This window comes from Bos grunniens, chromosome 5 (genome assembly GCF_055505025.1).
Source record: "Bos grunniens cultivar Pamir isolate PY7600 chromosome 5, Bosgru_T2T1.0, whole genome shotgun sequence".
NCBI lineage: Eukaryota > Metazoa > Chordata > Mammalia > Artiodactyla > Bovidae > Bos > Bos grunniens.
In genome coordinates, this window is record NC_141169.1 from 89866728 (window position 1) to 89888599 (window position 21872).

At 36.9% G+C, this 21872-nt stretch overlaps 1 protein-coding gene across 5 annotated transcripts in view; it reads left to right on the top strand.

The window, feature by feature from the left end:
• Positions 1-21872, top strand: part of SLCO1A2 (solute carrier organic anion transporter family member 1A2) — a 113253-nt gene that overhangs the window by 83669 nt on the left and 7712 nt on the right. For 3 of the 5 annotated variants that reach the window (XR_015164212.1, XM_086401852.1, XM_086401854.1), the window contains 8 exons: positions 941-1039; positions 2129-2344; positions 4252-4416; positions 6854-7049; positions 10790-10952; positions 13227-13399; positions 20821-20885; positions 21432-21549. Coding sequence is in view for 4 of the 5 variants with exons in the window: in XM_086401852.1 (XP_086257978.1) it covers positions 941-1039; positions 2129-2344; positions 4252-4416; positions 6854-7049; positions 10790-10952; positions 13227-13399; positions 20821-20885; positions 21432-21549 (1195 nt within the window). In the remaining variant the exon portion in view is untranslated. The remainder of the gene's footprint in view (positions 1-940; positions 1040-2128; positions 2345-4251; positions 4417-6853; positions 7050-10789; positions 10953-13226; positions 13400-20820; positions 20886-21431; positions 21550-21872) is intronic. The other 2 variants (XM_086401853.1, XM_086401855.1) reach the window with 1 other exon arrangement.

The window sequence follows — 21872 nt, forward strand, 5'->3', positions numbered from 1 at the left end:
GACAACAGTTTTTAAATATGAAACCAAAAGCACAAGCAACAAGAGGAAAAAAATAGATACTTAGATTTTATCAAAATTTAGAAGTTTGTACATTTAAGGACATTATCAAGTTGTTGATTTGGGAATGAAATTTTTCTGAAAATATGCCCCAAGAAATTTATCATAACCTGATATTGCTTTAAAATTCATTCAGAAATATAACTGTGGAAAAAATCAAAAGGATTTTGCTCTATAATGTGACTTTTTCAATAGCAAGATCTCAGCTGTAATCAAAATATCCACCCATGATACAGTATTGAAAATTCTATTCCAATATGGGACACAGTAATGGTTTACTCACAAAACACAACAGAATTTGCCATAAAAGGCCATCACTCTAACCAACCTATAATACCACAAGAGAAAATGGTTTTGAATCATAATATGGACAGTCTATTAATCTAATCTTTGTCTTATCAATTTACCAGGTCAATTTGAGATTGTGGAATATGATGCCATAGAATTTAAAGATTCGCATTTCCTTAGATTCATTTCAAAATCATTATTAAGGAATGGAGTCATACAAACATTCTGATCATTTTAAGTTAGTCTTTCATAAGTAAAAAGGGATATTTTCATCTTGGAGAAGGAAGTTTGCATACAATATCCTCATCCTGCTGCAGCTAATCTCTTCTAATCACAAGCCTTTACTTGTAACCTGGCGTGAAAGAGAATTTGGAGGCCTAGAGAAAGTGGCGTCAAATTATGAGATTCCTTTTTCAACATTTAAAGAAACAACCGTGTTACTTATTGTAAACCAAGTTAAGTTTCCAACAGATTGAGTACATAAGGCAAAAATATCTAGGGTAAAAACGATTTGATCCTCAGACTCTTCATGGATTAGAACTCTTTATGTGGGTGTAGTACTTTACCATAACTTTACGTTTACCTTCATTTTTAGGGTTAATCAAAACAGGAGGTATCATTGGTCCCTTGATTGGTCTTTCATTAGCGTCATTCTGTGCAAATGTTTATGTTGACACTGAATCGGTGAACACAGGTAATTCCATAAAATCTATACAATGTCTATAGTACACAAAGCATCATCAAGTATGTCATCACGTTTAAATTTTGCTTACTTGACCCTCAGATAGAATCTCCACTTTTCAGGTGACCAAGTTGAGGTTGAGGAGTTTAAATAATTTTTCAAGTATTTCAAACCAGTGAACAGGAGAGCATGATAAAATGCTGGTGTTCTAACACAGAATCCAATACTCATTCTATCGCATGAATCGTATTTTTTTTTCAGGAGATTTAAGCACATAGGTTTGAATTTTTTAAAATCAAGCAATCATTTGTGGATAACAAGTAGAAAGTGAAAGTGAAAGTCGCTCAGTTGTGACCGACTCTTTGTGACCCCATGGACTATACAGTCCATGGAATTCTCTAGGCCAGAATACCGGAGTGGGTAGCCTTTCCCTTCCCCAAGGGATCTTCCCAAACCAGCGATCAAACCCAGGTCTTCCGCATTGCAGGCGGATTCTTTACCAGCTGAGCCACAAGGGAAGTCCAGGTATACTGGAATGGGTAATCTATCCCTTCTCCAGTGGATCTTTCTGACCGAGGAATCAAACCAGATTGCAGGCAGATTCTTTACCAACTGAGCTATAAGGGAAGTCCCCTTATAGCTAATTAATATGTACCTATTTATATATTTTTTGTGTGTGCTCAGTTGTGTCTGATTCTCTGTAAACCCATGGACTGTAGCCCACCAGTCTTCTGTCCATGGGATTTCTCAGGTAGGAATATTGGAGTGGGTTGCCATTTCCTACTCCAGGGAATTTTCCTGATCCAGGGATCAAACCCGACTCTCTGGCATCTCCTGCATTAGCAGGGGGTTCTTTACCACCTCAGAAGCCCTTGTACCTACTTATTAATTCCTTACCTGGTAGGACAGATAGTCAAACTAGTTTACCACTAGGCAATATTGTAATACCATATGTTTTCAGACAAGTTTTATCAATGTCTGAATTTTATGCAAATTCTATACTTGGCTAGAACTTGACAGTTGTAATGGTAATAATTTTCTATAGCTTGTACAGGAAATAGTGACTTTAGCTAATAAAAAAATGTATATATCTCTTTGCAGATGATCTGACCATAACTCCCTCTGATACTCGTTGGGTTGGTGCATGGTGGATTGGCTTTTTGATTTGTGCAGGAGTGAATGTGCTCACTGCCATTCCTTTTTTCTTTTTGCCCAAAACGCTTCCAAAGGAAGGACTAGAGGATAATGCTGAGATCATTAAAAATGACAAAGAGAAACAAGAAGACATCAAGAAGAAAAGGGATGCAATCACCAAAGGCAAATATAAACATTTCAAGTCTATATAATTTACTTTATATTTTCTATAATTGTGTCTGTATTTTAGTCTAACATTACAGTGTGCTAGGCTACATGAAGACAAGTTGATATTAGCAGACAGCAGTCAATTTCTAGCTAGTCTGATTCTTCACATGCTATTATATGAAAATAAGCGATATTATTTAGAAGCTGAATTATCTCAGATCAGCATTTATATAAAATTTTATGTCAACCTGGGCATTCAAATAAGTAAGTAAATAAATTTGTCCCAATTTTCTTTAAAAAACTATTTTATATAGAGCATGCTGCTGCTGCTAAGTCACTTCAGTCGTGTCTGACTTTGTGCGACCCCGTAGATGGCAGCCCACCAGGCTCCCCTGTCCCTGGGATTGTCCAGGCAAGAACACTGGAGTGGGTTGCCATTTCCTTCTCCAATGCATGAAAGTGAAAAGTGAAAGTGAAGTCGCTCAGTCGTGCCCGACTCTTAGCGACCCCATGGACTGCAGCCTACCAGGCTCCTCTGTCCATGAGATTTTCCAGGCAAGAGTATTGGAGTGGGTTACCATTGCCTTCTCCAATAGAGAGCATAGATCTAATTAAAAAAGAAATTCGTACCAAGAAAAAAAAGAGGAACGATACGTGCTAATCAAAATAAGTACCATATAGTTCTGAAACAAAAATACTAGTTTATCTGTGAGCTTCTTGGAAGCTAAGGCAGAAAAAGAAAAGTGACAGGTCATGTAATTCTCTATATTTGATAGAGGAAAGGATATCAAGGGCTTAACTCAGTGTAAGAAATCTAGAAAATAAATAGAAACTACTGAGACTCATCTATTAGAACAGAATGTCAACAAACATGGGTAACTTAAGCTTCAAAGAGCTCTGACATAAGTTTCTCCCTGGCCAGGACTTTATTCATAAATATGAATCCTACAACTAGATTCATTTCTTTCCTTCTCTTCCAGTTTATTTATTGATCCTTTGTTCTAGAATGGTTATTAGGCAGTTTATGAAGCAAACTAAGATAGTATATGATAAGTAAGGAAATCAAGATGAAGAACGTGAAGATAGGAGAAATAAAAAGAAACCGTAAGTGACACTTTGACCCTAAATGCAGGCAGCATGACCCAGAATCTTTGCCAGAGCTAGGTCACAAATTTGACTCTGAGCTTCTTAGTCCATACAAACAGGAAAATGTTTTGGTTAAAGCATTTACACAGTATGTACCATGTACCTTTTGTATATACCAAATGATTTGCATGGTATATTCTTAGTATATACCAAATGAATCAGGATCTCAGGCATGAGACCTATTTTAAGAGATTATGTGTGAACCATAAGCAGAACCACCAAAATTGTACTGCAGAAGCAGAGAACGTGGTACTTGAGAAAATTTTTATGCTGTGAATTTCCACATGTATCTTCATTTTAAATGCTCAGGAAAGATAATATCAATTTTGATACCTCTCTATCAAATTAATTTCCTTCCTGACTTCAGAGAACAGAAAAAGAGAGCAAGTATCTCTCATGCTAGATGATATCTAGAGAAGAGAGGATGGTAGTAGAGGAAAAAAGGATAAAAAAGGAAATGGTGTGAACTCGAACAATATTTTACTCATATGCTTTTTCCTGAAGGCATGATAGTAACTTAGTGAAGGTAAATGATTGTGTTCTGAACCCTGTCCAGTCAGCAGCTTCACTGACTCGCAGAAGCTACCAAAACAATGATACAACTTTACCTTTCAAAGGGTAAAAAGAATCAAAATCATTTTGTAATGCACATTTTGTAAATGTGCATTACAAAACAGGAAAACAGAATTTAGAGGGGAGGTTGGTATTTCAGAAAAAGTCAGTCATAAAATGCAAAGCCTAGTTAGTTTGACACCTTTGTCATTCTTTCCTTTCAGATTTTTTACCCTTCATGAAAAGTCTTTTGTGCAACCCAATTTACATGCTTTTCATACTGATAAGTGTGCTGCAGTTCAACGCATTTGTCAGTATGGTTTCCTTCATGCCTAAATATATGGAACAGCACTATGGAAAATCAGCTTCAGAGGCAATCTTTCTCCTTGGTATGTTTGTTCTTGTCTGTATTGTAGCCCACTTTTTTCCCCAATGAAATGCTAAACAGTGTGATGATGAATCTAGGAAACTCCTCAATTGAAATCTGTTAGGATATTTTTGCCTCTGCTACTCTCCCCCTTCTGCTTCCAGGGAAATCGTGAGAGGGTAGGGAAGGGAAGAAGGCATAGAATCCTGTTTTCTTTTTCTCTTTGGGTCTTTCTCTGGGCTTCCCTGGTGGCTCAGAAGGTAAAGAATCTGCCCACAATGCAGGAGCCCCAGGTTCAATCTCTGGGTTGAGAAGATCCCCTGGAAAAGGAAATAGCAACCCACTCCAGTATTCTTGCCTGGACAATTCTATGGACAGTGGAGCCTGGTGGGCTACAGTCCATGAGATCGCAGAGTTGGACATAACTGAGTGACTAACACACTTGGGTCTTTCCCTAGTCAGAATGCAAATTTGAAATGTTTGTAGAAATCTTGGGGAATGCACGTGTGATAAAAGTTTCACATTGGTAATTTGTTCATGTAAAAAGTAAGACAGTTAACTGATCAGGAGTTGTATTTCACTCCCAGATTTTGCTTTTCTGGCTCCAATCCATTAATTCCATGGTTTCTAACTTAGCTCCTCAGCTCCTCTGATTTTATTTATTTATTTATGCATTTTTGGCTGTGCTGGATCCTTGTGTCTATGTCCTAGCTTTTCCTAGTTGTGGTGAGTAGGGGCTACTTTCTAGTTGAGGAGCAGGGGCTCTAGAGTGTGTGGGTTTCATTTAGTTGAAAAGCACGTGGGCTCAGTAGTTGCAGCTCCCATGCTCTAGAGCACAGACTCAGTATTTGTGGCACCAGGGTTTAGTTGTCCCATGGCGTGTGGGATCCTCCAGGATATAACCCATGTCTCCTGCATCAGCAGGCAGATTCTTTACCACTGAGCCACCAGGGAAGACCCTCTTCTGGAATTTTGAGATATCTCTGCAGTGCATATATTCTGATTTTCCTGCTACCACACTAATCTCTGTGGACTTAAAAAATATTCACTACCTAAAAGCTGAGAGTTATGGTTTATTCAGGAGAAATTTTTAGGACTCTTAGCCTGGGAAATAGCATCTCAAGTAACCCCCTGAGAGAACTGCTCCTAAGAGGTAAGGGGGTGAGGAGCTAGGTTATAAACTTTTACAACAAAGGGCAGGTAGTCAGAACATCAAAAGATGATTGCTAATTAAAGGAAACCAGATATGGCAAGTTGAGGAATTTAGCACTTTCCTATGTATGGAAAGATACAAGAGTCTGGGCTCTCTGAAATCATTCCTTTGAAATGCATCTCAGCTATCTGGGGCCAGTTTTGGGTGTTTTAACCTGCTGAGTTTCACATCCTCAGGGCTCACCATAGGGAGTGGCTGCAGTCTGATAGGGAGTGGCTGCAGCCTGATGGCTGCTAGATATCACCTATTCTTTCTTTCCTGAGTTCCTTCCGGGCTTACCTGCTCGCCGTCTGTGGTGGCTGCAATTGCTGATGACTGTGCTGTCCTTTATTTACTGACTTATTTACTTATTTACTGCAGGAAGCAGTCTATTTCTCAACTCCATAGTTCTACTCCACCTTGAGTTTTTCCTGAGATTTTTTTTTTACTGTTTTGAAAGGAAAATTTCCAGATTACATGTATCCACATCACTTAGAGTGTTAAAAGTCCATATACCTAGGACTCATCTCAATCGTACTAAATTGGACTCTCTGGTACGGGACTCAAGAATGGATATTAAGCTCTTCCAAGAATGTGATTCAGTAGACAGACCCTGGTATTATAAGGATGCAACCTAGGGCTGTCTTTCCCCCCTTTTTTCTTTCCTTTATTAGGGGATTAGGGGAGGGAGAGTGCTAGTCAGTAGCAGTAAGGCATGGAATGTTAAGACACTTGACAATTACAAGCTCAGCAAAATACCTTTAAAATACCTTGAGCTGAGTCAAATTCTTAAGAATCAGAGTGGGAATAAACAGCTGTAAAATCATACAAATCATACTATTTATGATTTACTATTACTATTCATGATTTAACAGTATACATTACATACAAATCATTATATATATAATCCCACCCAAAGAACAGAAAGTAACAAATGGCTGGTTGACTTTGATTTGTCACTTCTACCTGCATCCTAAGAAAAGAGACATAGAACATAACCCTTTCAGACAAGAAATTTACACACTTCTGCTATTAATTAAATGCATGATAATGATAACAGTCTTCCAAAATTACTTTGATGTTGTGAGGCATTTAAAAATCTCTCTGTATATAATATGTAACTAAGTGGGGATAAGTTTAAATTAAACTTCTTCACTATGAGTTGGACCTAAATGATTTTTTATGTAAGACATAGTAGATCAGTATGTTATAATATTTGTTCCTTTGCTATGTCACTTTGTATATCATATTCTAATTGCATTTATAGGTATTTATAACTTCCCTCCAATATGCATTGGATATATAGTTGGTGGTTTATTTATGAAGAAGTTCAAGATTACTGCCGTACAAGCTGCCCACATAGGATGTTGGTTATCTTTTACCGAGTATCTTCTCCATTTTTTGTGTTTTTTCATGATCTGTGATAGTTCTTCAGTTGCTGGCCTAACCACGTCTTATGAAGGGTATGTTATTTTCTAATGAATATTATACTCTTTCAACTGTTAATATTTTCCACAATGATTATCCATGACCAGATTAGTTGCCTATTGGAGTTAATTTGTGGTCTTTCTCCATCTTATTTAAAAAGGTTGGGAATATATCACAGAGTTAGTGAGTCTATGATTGTGTTTGTGTGTCTTTGTGATATCCTGCTACTGCTACTGCTAAGTCACTTCAGTCTTGTCCGACTCTGTGTGACCCATAGACGGCAGCCCACCAAGCTCCCTCGTCCCTGGGATTCTCCAGGCAAGAACACTGGAGTGTGATATCCTAGTAGATAGTAAAATGAAGAAACTACCTATGGTTTTAGGTTGCACTAGGATGTGTTATGCATACATTTTATACAACCATAAATAGGTAAAATTAAGAGTTGATTCTATATATATGTATATATATATATATATAGTCTCAATCACCTTTATATCTTTCCTCGATGGGCTTAAATTTAGCTTAACTGAATCCTAACACATGTATAGCAATACGTTTATAAATTTATATATTTTATTTTAATATATATAACTATATCATTGAATGGTTTTAGATTCACATTTTGAGGGTTACATGGGTTCACAGGAAGATTTTGCATATTGATGTGAATTTTAAAAATTCATTTGTAGGACATATCTAGGATAAAGGAGTAATTAGTTAAGATGAAATTAAGAGCATCATAAAATGGCTCCTTTAAAATTATCAAGGACTATATGATTAGAGTCATATAAAATACATAATATGAGTATTTATCAGATTACATTGTGCAAATGTAATCAGAGTATATCATGCGAAATGCCAGGGTGGATGAAGCACAGCTGGAATCAAGATTGCAGGGAGAAATATCAATAACCTCAGATACACAGATGACACCACCCTTATGGCATAAAGTGAAAAAGAACTAAAGAGACTTCTGATGAATGTGAAAGAGGAGAGTGAAAATTGGCTTAAAACTCAAAATTAAAAAAACTAAGATCATGGCATCTGGTCCCATCACTTCATGGCAAATAGATGGGGAAACAATGGACACAGTGACAGACTTTATTTTTTGGGGCTCCAAAATCACTGCAGATGGTGAGTGACTGCAGCCATGAAATTGAAAGATGCTTGTTCCTTGGAAGAAAAGCTATGACCAACTTAGACAGCATATTGAAAAGCAGAGACATTACTTTGTCAACAAAGGTCTGTATAGTCAAAGCTATGGTTTTTCCAGTAGTCATGTATAGAAGTGAGAGTTGGACTATAAAGAAAGCTGAGTGCCAAAGAATTGATGCTTTTGAACTGTGGTGTTGGAGAAGACTCTTGAGAGTCCCCTGGACAGTAAGGAGATCCAACCAGTCCATTCTAAAGGAAATCAGTCCTGAATATTCATTGGAAGGACTGATGCTGAAGCTGAAACTCTAATACTTTGGCCACCTGATGCGAAGAACTGACTCATTTGAAAAGACCCTGATGCTAGGAAAGATTGAAGGCAGGAGGAGAAGGGATGACAGAGGATGAGATGGTTAGATGGCATCACCAACTCAATGGACACGAGCTTGAGTAAACTCTGGGAGTTGGTGTTGGACAGAGAGGCCTGATGTGCTGCAGTCCATGCGGTCACAGAGAGTTGGACACTACTGAGCAACTGAACTTAACTGAACTGAAAATCTTAAAGATTACCTCCATGTCCAATTATCCTGATTCCCAGAGCAAATGTATAAAAAGGCACACTCTAGTCATAAGCCAGGACTTTAATTCAGTTTCTAGACTCCCATGCTAGGGTTCTTTTTATCATTTTATGTTAAGCACAAGAAAACTATTGTAATTAGACTTTTAGATCTGTTTTTAAATTGAAAGAAAGTGCAAGTCGTTCAGTCGGGTCCAACTCTTTGTGACCACATGGACTATATAGTCCTTGGAATTCTCCAGGCCAGAATATTGAAGTGGGTAGTTGTTTCCTTCTCTAGGGGGTCTTCACAACCGAGAGATTGAACCGAGGTCTCCCACATTGCAGATAGACTCTTTACCAGCTGAGTCACCAGGGAAGCTCAAGAATACTGGAGTGGGTAGCCTACCCTTCTCCAGTTGATCTTCCTGACCCAAGAATTGAACTGGGTTCTCCTGCACTGCAGGCAGATTCTTTACTAACTGAGCTACCAGGGAAGCCCTCTTTTTAAATGGAAATATAGTTGATGTACAATGGGTTAATTTCAGGTGTACAGCAAAGTGATTCAGTTACACACACACACACACATATATTTTTCAGATTCTTTTCCATTATAAGTTATTACAAGATATTGAATATATATAGTAGGTTCTTATTTATTTTACATAAACTATTTTTTATATAATTCCATTTATTTTCATAGTATATATCAGTTAATCCCAAACTTCTAATTTTATCCCTCCTCTCCTTCCACTTTGGTAACCATAAATTTGTTTCCTATGTCTGTGAGTCTGTTTCTGTTTTTATAAATAAGTTCATTTGTATCATTTTTTTTAGATTCCACATATAAGTTATATCATATAATATTTGTCTTTCTCTGTGTTATGCCCCTTTCCCCCTGATTTTATTAAGACATAAATGACAAAAACCATCAGGTATAATCTGATGATTTGATCCATTATATATTCTCAGGGTCAGACTCTGCAGATTCCCCCAGTGATCCCTGAGTGGGCCTCCTGGGAAGCTTTCCACAATCTGGGGGCACTGGGCTCTCTTTTTGCACTAGAGAAACCATAAGCGGAAGGGAGCTCTCTTGACGTGGTGTTGTGCTAACCTGGGGGAGGAGCCATCCAGTCAGAGTTTTATTGCTCCTGTTATCCTTCTGAGGTCATCATTCTTGGTCTCTGTGGTTCAGAGGGTGTTTTGGTCTCACTGCTGGGTTCTGGGATTTTCACAGTAGTGTCTGTTTAAGGGTAGCTGTGAGTTGGTCTTCTTGATGATCAGTGAACAGCTTTTTTTTACTAGAACTGTATTTGTTTACTCAAATAGTTACATTTCTGGAGCTAAATATATTATCTGCATTATAAATTACACTTACAGATTTTGAGCCCTTGAGATCACTTTTATAAAGCAATAATCTCTCTTGTTGGCAACCCACTCCAGTGTTCTTGCCTGGAGAATCCCAGGGATGGGGGAGCCTGGTGGGCTGCTGTCTATGGGGTCGCACAGAGTTGGACACTACTGAAGCGACTTAGCAGCAGCAGCATGGAGGTGGCTCCAGTGGTAAAGAACCCACCTGCCAATGTAGGAGATGTTAGAGACATGGGTTTGATCCCTGGAGGAGGGCATGGCAACCCACTCCAGTATTCCTGCCTGGAGAATCCCACGGGCAGAGAGGAGCCTTGTGAGCTACAGTCCATAGAGTCAAACAGATTCAAACATGACTGAAGCAACTTAGCATGCATGCATGGACCAAACACAGGGATTTATCTTCATTTTTGAGTTCTGATTAATACCTGGAAAAATATTTTCTGTATAGTAAGTTTTCAGTTAATGCTTGTTTACTGGCTTTTATTTACTTGAAAGAAATCACTGAAAAAGTGGCTATGGTCACCAAAGCAAGGTATCTGTTAGGCCAGAGTTATGATATACAGGCCATATATTGACAGTTGAAAAATTTCTGTTTTTATTTTGGGGAGCAGAAGAAATATACTTGTGAATTGAGATAAAAAGAAAAAGCTCTAATATTCTTTCAAAAATCTATGGCATTATTTTAAATCATTTCAGAATACATCAAAATTTACATGTGAAAAATTTCCTTGCTGACTGCAACATGGATTGTAACTGTCCGACTAAAGTATGGGACCCTGTGTGTGGAAACAATGGCTTGTCATACACGTCAGCTTGTCTTGCTGGTTGTGAGATATCCTCTGGCACAGGAAGAAAAATGGTAAAATATCCTATTGGCCTTTTTTTTTTTTTTTTTAAACAGAACTTTTGTCTTATGCACTGCATTGGTACATTCCAGCTATGAACTCGGTCCATATTTGACAAAAGTAAAATTAAAGTCTTTCCTCAAAACCAAATTAAAAACTATTGTGAAAAAAATGTTACTTTCTATAGTAAATCTGCTACATACAAATGCATTCCATTCTGAGAGCATGTTTGTAAATCCAGTTTGTTTGTAAATCAAACAAATTTAGCCTAGATACCCAACTAACACAATCGGCTCTGTAATACTGTATGGCAATAGGTTTATAACACATTCACACAAATAATACAAAAAAAAAAACACACAAAATAAACATTTTTAATCTTACAGTACGTTACCTTGAAAAGTACAGTAGTACAGTACAAGAGCTGGCATTCAGGGGCTGGCATTGAATGAACAATCAAGAAGAGTTACTGATGGGAGCGGGGAGAGGAGGTGGGAGATGGTAGACTGAAGGATCATCAGCAGTAGGAGATGGAGGGCAAGCTGCGACTTCACTCACACCTGATGTTGATGGCACAGGTCCTTGTTTCTTGCTGGATTCAATGTAATCTACCCTCTTGAAAAACTGATGCAGTGACTTCTGGATAGTAGCGCTTTGGATAGTAGCACTTTGGATGGTAGCACTAAAGATCACTAGATCCAGAAGTGGATCACTAAAGATCCTGACTTCTGGATAGTAGCACTTTGTTTCTCATCGCAGATGACGCAGTAGCACTAGATCGTGCACTGCTCTACGTTTGTGTTCCGTGCCTCAAAAACTAACAGTGCCTCCTCAAATCAAGAAAACGCCCTTGCCCGGTCCTGTGTTGTGAATCGTTTCCGTTCCTCAGTTACTTCTTCCTCTTGTCTCTGTCCTTCCTCCGGGCCTCCAGTTCTATCAGGTCTTTATTAGTAAGCTCCGTTGCACAGCAAGGAGTTCAGTATTATAAGAACAAGTGACTTCTACCATCTTTAAACCTCACTCCACTCTCTTAATTATTTTCACTTTTGTTTCCATCGTTATTGCTTGGTGCTTCTTAGCAGTACAAGCTACATCATCGCTGCTCTTACGCTTGCTTCCAGACATCCTGTGCTCGAAATAAACATACTGCACTATTGCACTCGGTTCTGTACTGTATTGTATTGGGCTTCCCTTGTGGCTCAGCTGGTAAAGAATCCGCCCGCAATGCGGGAGACATGGGTTCGATTCCCGGGTTGGGAAGATCTCCTGGAGAAGGGAAAGGCTACCCACTCCAGTATTCTGGCCTGGAGAATTCCATGGAGTTGCCAAGAGCCGGACACAACTGAGAGACTTTCACTTTCACAGTAAAGTGCACAGAAGCACAACCACTTGTAGATGATACACACACGTGACAGTGTATGCCAGACACATGAGCTAACGTATGTGAACGCATACTGACATCTTTGAAAGTTCAAAACTTGAAGGTTTGCGTGTAGGGGACTTACTGTGTATGCTCACTTGGTTTACATTTTACATCCTAGATCTTATTTGAATGCTTAAAGCATTCCTGAGCATTGATCTTTAGCTTCATAGCAATTGACATGATTACTTAACTTCATTTAAAACTATCTAGACTGAAAAATAATACTATCGACTGAGATAAAGCTGGCAGTTTTGATCTCAATTATCCAGTCAATTGTTTTGCTATTTTTTTCTTTCTTTCTGTGTATATGCACCTGTGCTTTCGGTGTTTTTTACATCCTGACAGCTTTTTAAGAAGATGGAATTGGGCATGTTTTATTGCTTACAAAATGTCACTTAAAATCTTGGTTGGTGATCAAAATAGAATATAAATTTTGATTCTTATTAAAACCTGGGAATGTAAGAATTCAAAAAGGCTTGACTTTATTCTGTTTGTGAAATAAGCTTTATTTTAAACAAAGCTTTGTTTATTGGTAAGTATCTAAATATTTCAATTGGGCATTCTGAAGCAAATTTTATCTGTCATATTTAGCGTCTGTTAAAATAGTGTGTGTTTGTAAAAAGCATGATTTTAGGACAGCTGAGTTATTGCGAATTTATTTAATAAATTTAGAAAGAAGTACCATTTTTGGGAAACCACCCTTCTATGTTTTGTCACACGCTATAATCCTGAGAGAGATCATAAAGGATATGAGAATAAAGGGAGTAAACAACGTCTCTCTTGATCTAACTGGGAAAAGAAAATATTTAAGATTTGTGTTCAAGAGTTTCCTTCCTTACATAAGGTAATACATTATTTTTGGCAGGTGTTCCAAAATTGTAGCTGCATTCAAACACCAGGAAATTCATCTGCAGTTCTTGGGCTGTGTGACAAAGGAAAAGACTGTTCCATGATGCTACAGTACTTTTTAATCTTGTCCGTGTTCAGTAGTTTCATATTTTCCTTATCTGCCATCCCTGGATATATGGTTCTCCTGAGGTACAAGAATTATTTTCTTTATTTGGATTTATTTCTGGTTATTTAGTATGGAAGCTTTTTCTAAGAAAGTCACATGAAGCTCACAGTATCTAAGAACTTGGTGCTCTAATATAAGATTTTCCAAATAAGCATTGTTGAATTTTACAAAAATTTTTAAGTTAGCAAATTTAAATGTCCATCTGCTGGTATTTCCCTCCCTATCTTTCCTACCTTATTACTTAGAGTTAAATAAGCAAACGCTCATGGTTTAACACAAGAAGAGACACATTTATATTTTAGGGTAAACCATATGAAATGGTCATTTTCCTAGGTAAGAGTGGTTGCCTATAGTTCATTTCCTGTAGTTTGATGTATTAGGACAGTGGAATTAAAAGCTGTTGGAAGTCCCAGTTTCACCAGTTATTATCAATAGGGCAAAGGCAGGTGAATTGATCTTTCTGAGCTCTTTTTTTTGTTTAATAAAAAAATGGATATAGTAATGAATGCTCAACTGTCTTAAGAGGCTCTTGTGAAACACAAATGTTGAAGGGCTTACTAAAACTAGGAAATTGGAGAGCTAGATTGTAAACTTAGGTTTATCACACAAGCTTTTTCAATGACAGCATCTTCGTCCCTCATAAGCAATTTTAAACATAGCTAGTAAACGAAGTCCATAGGTTTTTCCATCTTGAAGAAGAGTTAAATTGATTGTAATTCTCAGTTCATAGTTCATTCTAGGTGGGGTGAGGTTTTTCTCTTATTTTATTTTACTTTATTTTTATTTTTTTCATTCCATTTCCCACTTCCTATCACCATAGGCATCCACATTAATATGATAAGACATACAGTCTTAAATACATGCTTTCCTTTGTCAAATACTGTTTGTTGTGTATTTTTTTTTTTTTTTTAATGATTTTATTTATGGTTGTGCACGGTCTTCATGCTGCGTGGGCTTTTCTCTAGCTGTGGCTCCTCTTGTTGCAGAGCATGGGCTCTGGTGCCCACAGACCTCAGTTCTGCGGCTCCCAGGCTCGAGAGCCCCGGCCCAGTGGCTGTGATGCATGGGCTCAGCTGCTCTGCCACGTGTGGTCTTCCCAGACCAGGAGTGGAACTCGCGTCCCCTGCTTTGGCAGGGGGGCGATTCTTTACCACTGAGCCACCAGGAAAACCCTCAGGTGTATTTTAGACTAGTTTTCAAGGCTCCTATCTGGTGAGAGAGGCCTGGGAGCCGGGAGTCCTCAGCCACAGTGCTGGCTCTGCCATCAAAAGTGCTGGGGCCTCTAGCGAACGCCTGCCCCTCCCTCAGTGTCTGACTCTTTGCCCACCAGGTTCCTCTGTCCATGGGATTTCCCAGGCAAGATTACTGGAGTGGGTTGCCATTTCCTTCTCCGTGTTTGTTGTGTATTGTGTTTTATATGCACAGAAACAATACTGTGCTACAAATTTGTTTTGGTTCAAAATGCACATGCAAACATAAATTCACCAAATACTGCTTTTATTTATGAGTTATTCTCATACCATCAATTCATGCCTCTTCATTGGGTTTTCCTCAGAGCTCGGTTGGTAAATAATCTGCCTGCGATGCGGGAGTAGTTTGATACTGATTCTATGATTAAAAACTCAGAAACTAGATGAAAATATATATACTAAAAATCTATAGCAAGCATCATATTTAATGGAAAAATATGTACCCATTTATATGGTTTCCATTAAAAATACAAAAGAACAAGAATACTTGATATCACCATTTTCTGTGTGTGTGTATATATATATATGTATATATATATAATATATGTGTGTATGTGTAGTATCTATACAGGAAATTTTAAATAAATGGAAAAGTATTTCATGGTCACAAATATTTGATGTCAGAGTTTCTTTAATTAATATATATAATCCATACAGTCAAAATTTATATGTAAGTATAAAGTTTCATGCATCAATAGCTAAATCAATTTGGGGGGGAAAAGGGAAGAGGGAAGAGTGAAGGTGAAAGTGACGAGTGGGTGAAGAAGAGCTACCGTATGAGACATGAACATATGCAGTGTCCCTACTTTGAAAACAGACAAATAAAACTCTGGATGCGTGAAAACATCCTGTGTTACATAAAAACTTTAAATATGATAAAGATGGCACCATGAATCAATGGAAACAGGACTTCTTATTTGTGCTATGATGTTGGGAAAACAATTGTTTGGTTTAAAAATAACATTGAATCTCTCTCTCCCTGTCACCACACATAAAGATAAACTTATGATGATTTAAAGAACTAGGTAAAAGCTATATAGCTGGTAAGATAAAATTTAGGGGAATATTTTTATAAATTAGTAATATAAAAACCCTTTTGAAATGGGACTCCCCAATACATAAACCCTAAGGCAAGTAAATTGTCAGATTTCAGTACAACAAAAGTACCCATTTATATCCAAACATGCATATATATGTATACATATCCATATATATATATGGATATGGGCTTATTTGTAATTTAATATGGTACTATTTTCTCATATTTTCTAGTTGGTTATTGTTGGTTTAGAGAAATGCTGTTGATTTTTTAACATTTACTATTTATCCAGCAACTTTTCTTATTTGTTCTGATAACTTGCTCACTTTGTTACATGTTCTTTATAGAAATATGTGCACACAAGGAGAGTTTTATCTCTTTGCTTCTAAAGCTTATACATCTTAGATTTAAAAAATTTTCTTATAGCATCAACTTGGACCTCCAAAACTGTGTTAAACTGTAATGGTGATAACGAGTATTCTTGTTCTTTTGTATTTTTAATGGAAACCATATAAACTTTTTCCATTAAATATGATGCTTGCTATAGATTTTTAGTATATATATTTTCATCTAGTTTCTGAGTTTTTAATCATAGAATCAGTATCAAACTACTATTTTTCCTCTTCTAGGAAAAATTTTACATATAATCTTCCAATTCAGTACTTTTAGTGTAGTGAAAAAAGTGACAGATTTTTCTATGTTGAGCTCTTTGGACATCTAAGAAAAACCATAGTTAGTCACATTTAAATAATAATTTATTTAAAATTATTGCATCTATGTTGATTGGTAAAACATAAATGTTATTTTCTATACTTTTTGTTTGTTTGTTTTGGAATCATTCTAGACCCACAAAATGAATTGATAAATTTTCTATTTTTAAATTTCTGGAACTATTTACATTAAATATCTATCTGTTGAAAGTTTTATGAACTCACTCATAAAACTACTTGTACTTTGGCCTTACTTGGTCAGTGATACTTGGTTATTATTTTCATTATTTTCATAAATGTTTCATTATAACATTTCAATTTAATGTTAGTGTCTATTTACATTTTCCATTTATGCTTATACCAGATGTTACTGCATAACAGTTTATAATATTCTTTGATCATTTGGATATTCTCTGATATATCTGAAGGATTTTCCATTTTTTCTTTATTTTGTTTATTGCATTTTTATTTCTTGATCATTGTTGCCAGAGGTTGCTTTTAATTTCTTTTTTAAAGAAGCAATTTTTAGTTTTGTTGCTCTTTATTTCATCTATTTCTGCTTTTTATTTTATTTATTAAAAAATTTTTCTTGGTCTTTTTTTATTGTTCTATATCTAACTATTTGAGCTTAACACTTACATAATTTGCTTATTTTGATTAATATATATAAAATGATGAATTTTCTTCCAAGTATTGCTTTAGCTATACCTCAGCTAATATTTTCTATGAAGTTTTACTTCTAACTGTTTTGTAACTTCTTAGCTATAAGGATTTCATGCTTTTGTGAGATCATAAGGTGGTGTGTTAGAGGCAGAGGAGAAAGAAAAATTCTTCAGTAAAATTTAAATACCATATTTTCTATATTAAATGGCAACCATGGGAGCAAGAGGGTCATGTGAGGTCTCCTGATTTTATTACTTCCTTCTGAGTAAAATCATTGATGTTGCCTAAACAATCTGTGTTAGTGAACTGGTCAACTGTATCTCACTCTATTTGCTGAAGAGTTTTTCAAAGTAGTAAAAAACTTATGCCAAGAAAATGCCCATCAGTTCAGTTCAGTTCAGTCACTCAGTCGTGTCCAACTCTTTGTGACCCCATGGACTGCAGCATGCCAGGCCTCCCTGTCCAGTACCAACTCCCGGAGTTTACTCAAACTCATGTCCATTGAGTCAGTGCTGCCATCCAACCATCTAATCCTCTGATGTCACCTTCTCCTCCTGCCTTCAATCTTTCCCAGCATCAGAGTCTTTTCCAATGAGTCAGCTCTTTGCCTCAGCTACCAAAGTATTGGAGTTTCAACTTCAGCATCAGTCCTTCCAATGAACACTCAGGACTGATCTCCTTTAGAATGGACTGGTTGGATCTCCTTGCTGTTTAAGGGACTCTCAAGAGTCTTCTCCAACACCACAATTCAAAAACATCAATTCTTTGGTGCTCAGCTTTGTAGTGCAACTCTCACGTCCATACACGACTACTGGAAAAACCATTGCCTTGACTAGATGGACCTTTGTTGGCAAAGTAACGTCTCTGCTTTTGAATATGTTGTCTAGGTTTGTCATAGCTTTTCTTCCAAGGAGCAAGTGTCTTTGATTTCATGACTGCAGTCACCATCTGCAGTGATTTTGGAGCCCCAGAAAATAAAGTCTGACACTGCATCACTGTTTCCCCATCTATTTGCCATGAAGTGATGGGATTAGATGCCATGATCTTAGTTTTCTGAATGTTGAATTTTAAGCCAACTTTTTCACTCTCCTCTTTCACTTTCATCAAGAGGCTCTTTAGTTCTTCTTCACTTTCTGCCATAAGCATGGTGTCATCTGCATATCTGAGGTTATTGATATTTCTTCCTGCAGTCTTGATTCCAGCTTGTGCTTCTTCCAGCCCAGCGTTTCTCATGATGTACTCTGCATATAAGTTAAATAAACAGGGTGACAGTGTACAGCCTTGACGTACTCCTTTTCCTATTTGGAACCAGTCTGTTGTTCCGTGTCCAGTTCTAACTGTTGTTTCCTGACCTGCATACAGATTTTTCAAGAGGTAGGTCAGGTGATCTGGTATTCCCATCTCTTTCAGAATTTTTCACAGTTTGTTGTCATCCACGCATTCAAAGGCTTTGGCATAGTCAATAAAACAGAGATAAAGTAGAGATACAGAGTTTTTCTGTAACTCTTCCTTTTTTCAATGATCCAGCTGATTTTGGCAATTTGACCTCTGGTTCCTCTGCCTTTTCTAAAACCAGCTTGAACATCTGGAAGTTCACGGTTCACATTGTTGAAGTCTGACTTGGAGATTTTTGAGCATTACTTTACTAGCGTGTGAGATGAGTGCAATTGTGTGGTAGTTTGAGCATTTTTTGTCATTGCCTTTCTTTGGGATTGGAATGAAAACTGACCTTTTCCAGTCCTGTGGCCACTGCTGAGTTTTCCAAATTGGCTGGCATATTGAGTGCAGCACTTTCATAGCATCATCTTTCAGGATTTGAAATAGCTCAACTGAAATTCCATCACTTCCACTAGCTTTGTTTGTACTGATGTACTGATGCTTCCTAACGCCCACTTGACTTCGCATTCCAGGATGTCTGGCTCTAGGGGAGTGATCACACCATTGTGATTATCTGGGTCATGAAGAGCTTTTTTGTACAGTTCTTCTGTGCATTCTTGCTACCTCTTCTCAATATCTTCTGCTTCCATACCATCTCTGTCCTTTATTGAGCCCATCTTTGTATGAAATATTCACTTGGTATCTCTAATTTTCTTGAAGAGATCTCTAGTCTTTCCCATTCTATTGTTTTCCTCTATTTCTTTGCATTGATCACTGAGGAAGGCTTTCTTATCTCTCCTTGCTTTTCTTTGGAACTCTGCATTCAGATGCTTATATCTTTCCTTTTCTCCTTTGCTTTTTGCTTCTCTTCTTTTCACAGCTATTTGTAAGGCCTCCTCAGACAGCCGTTTTGCTTTTTTGCATTTCTTTTCCATGGGGATGGTCTTGATCCCTGTCTCCTGCACAATGTCACGAATCTCCGTCCATAGTTCATCAGACACTCTGTCTACCAGATCTAGTCCCTTAAATCTATTTCTCACTTCCACTGTATAATCATAAGGGATTTGATTTAGGTCATACCTGAATGGTCTGGTGGTTTTCCCCACTTTCTTCAATTTAAGTCTGAGTTTGGCAATAAGGAGTTCATGATCTGAGCCACAGTCAGCTCAGATCATGAACTATACATCATCTCTACTTAGAAAGCAAATTTTAAAAATTACTATCTTAACCTATTCTGCCAGCTGGTGGATCATATATCTTGCATGCCCCTGACTCACCACAGTTCAAAGTTCCCTACTGTAAACATGTGGTGTCCACTAAAGCTCCAAAATATTTAGGTGAAGGAATTCCAGCTACAATTAAAAGGGAGAAAGAAGAATCCATTAGCAAGTTAAGAAGATAATATGATAATTGGTAAGATAATTGGTAAGAACCGATAATATGATGTTTTTGCTAAAAATGTATTGTGTCCTTTTGTTTAAAAATTTGCTTTCATTTTCTCAGCTTTGGTTAGTCAAAGAAGGGAAGGGAATACAGAGGAAATCTCTAAGCGAATTAATTGAGCAGATAGCCATGCTTATGCTAAAGTGAGTGGAGCATAGAAAATGCCATGGGAAATGATAGTCTTTATTTCTACATATAAGGGCTTCCCAGGTGGCACAGTGGTAAATAATCTGCCTGCAATGCAGGAGGCCTGGATTTGATCCCTGGGTTGGTATTCTTGTCTGGTAAATTCCATGGACAGAGAAGCCTGGCAGGCTACAGTCCAAGGGGTTCCAAAGAGTTGAACATGACTGAGTGACTTATATACACACAGACACACACACACATTTCTATGTAAGGAATTTCAGGCAATGGTGAAAAGGTGGGGGAATTTTTGGAAAGAATGGATGAATCTGTGCAGCTTTTAAATAGATACCAAATCACTTAAAATATGTTTGCTTTGGATTTTTTTTTAATCACTTTCCTTGGAAAACTTTTATTTTTGTTTTCTTTTCTCTTTACATTTACTTATGTAAATCCTTGGCTTTTCTGTATTTTGTTAATACGAATAATTTAAATACACCTAGGGTTGCATTCTTCTTTGGTTTGAGGCTAAAGGTATAACCATTAGAATCACAAACTACTTTGAGAAGAGGATACTGGGGTAGAAATCAATTGATATGAAATGTTTTCTTCTTTGATAACTTTATGATAGAAATGAGTGAGCAAAAAGTGATGGATAAAATGCCAAAGACCAGAGGTGGGGCTTCTGTGAAACTTATGAACTGAATAATTAGGCCTTGAATAGCCAAGACTTGAGTATGCAAGAAAATTTGCTAATGCTCAATGTGTTACTAGCATACAAATAGTTGTTTTAAGAAACTATGGTAGTTTTTAAATTTTTGAATTCATTAATTTTTTAGGTGTGTCAAGCCTGAAGAGAAGTCTCTTGGTGTGGGATTACATGCATTTTGTACACGAGTATTAGGTAAAAATAATTATGTTTCCCAATATCACATCAGACCACTATTAAATACTAAGTAAATGAAGTCACTCCCTCAGAGTAACAATTTAGCAAATATCCCTTCTGCTTGTAAATAGCACTTTGTAATTAGTATGAGAATAAAGAACAAGAAGAAATGAAAAACTTCTTCCTTTTACTTGAAAAAGACCTAGCTGACATTCTACTTTTCATCAATAAACTTGAAAAGCAAAGAGGCAATGCTTTGTTAAAATAAAATGTGCTTGTGGTTCACCCAAAATATTGCAGAAAAAAGTATAAATAATCATTAATTCAATGCTTTTCTCTACTGATAATTTTTTATTTTGCCTTTATCCATCTAATTACTTACCTTTTTAAATCTAGAAACTTAACTCTAAAAGTAACTTCTAGTTTCTAAAAGTAAAATTTAAAGCTGTAGATTTATATTCTGTTAAACTGTTCTACAAATAGAGAAACTTTTAATACTTTCAAACAAAACAACGTATCTCCTTACCTTGCTAATGGATTCTTCTTTCTCCCTTTTAATTGTAGCTGGAATTCCTGCACCTATATATTTTGGAGCTTTAGTGGACTCCACATGTTTACACTGGGGAACTTTGAAGTGTGGTGAGTCAGGGGCGTGCAGGATATACGATTCCAACAGCTTCAGGTAAAGATAGTAATTTAAAATTTGCTTTCTAAGCAGAGATAATGTATAAAATGGTACATGGTACCATAGTACATGTCTAACACTTTCTTTGTCAAGTGACTAGACTACTTTTGGTTTTATTTACAAAATAGGTACTGATACTATATCGCCATTTCTTATTTACATATTCATTTTATTTCCTCAATATTTTCAAAGCACTTGATAAATATAAGCACAGGTGGCTTTCAAAAGGTTGTTCCTTAAATTGGTTGCAATCAGTATATTATTGAAGGCCATGTCTGTGGAGTAACTACCTATCTAAATTATATTACTCTCAAGTATCC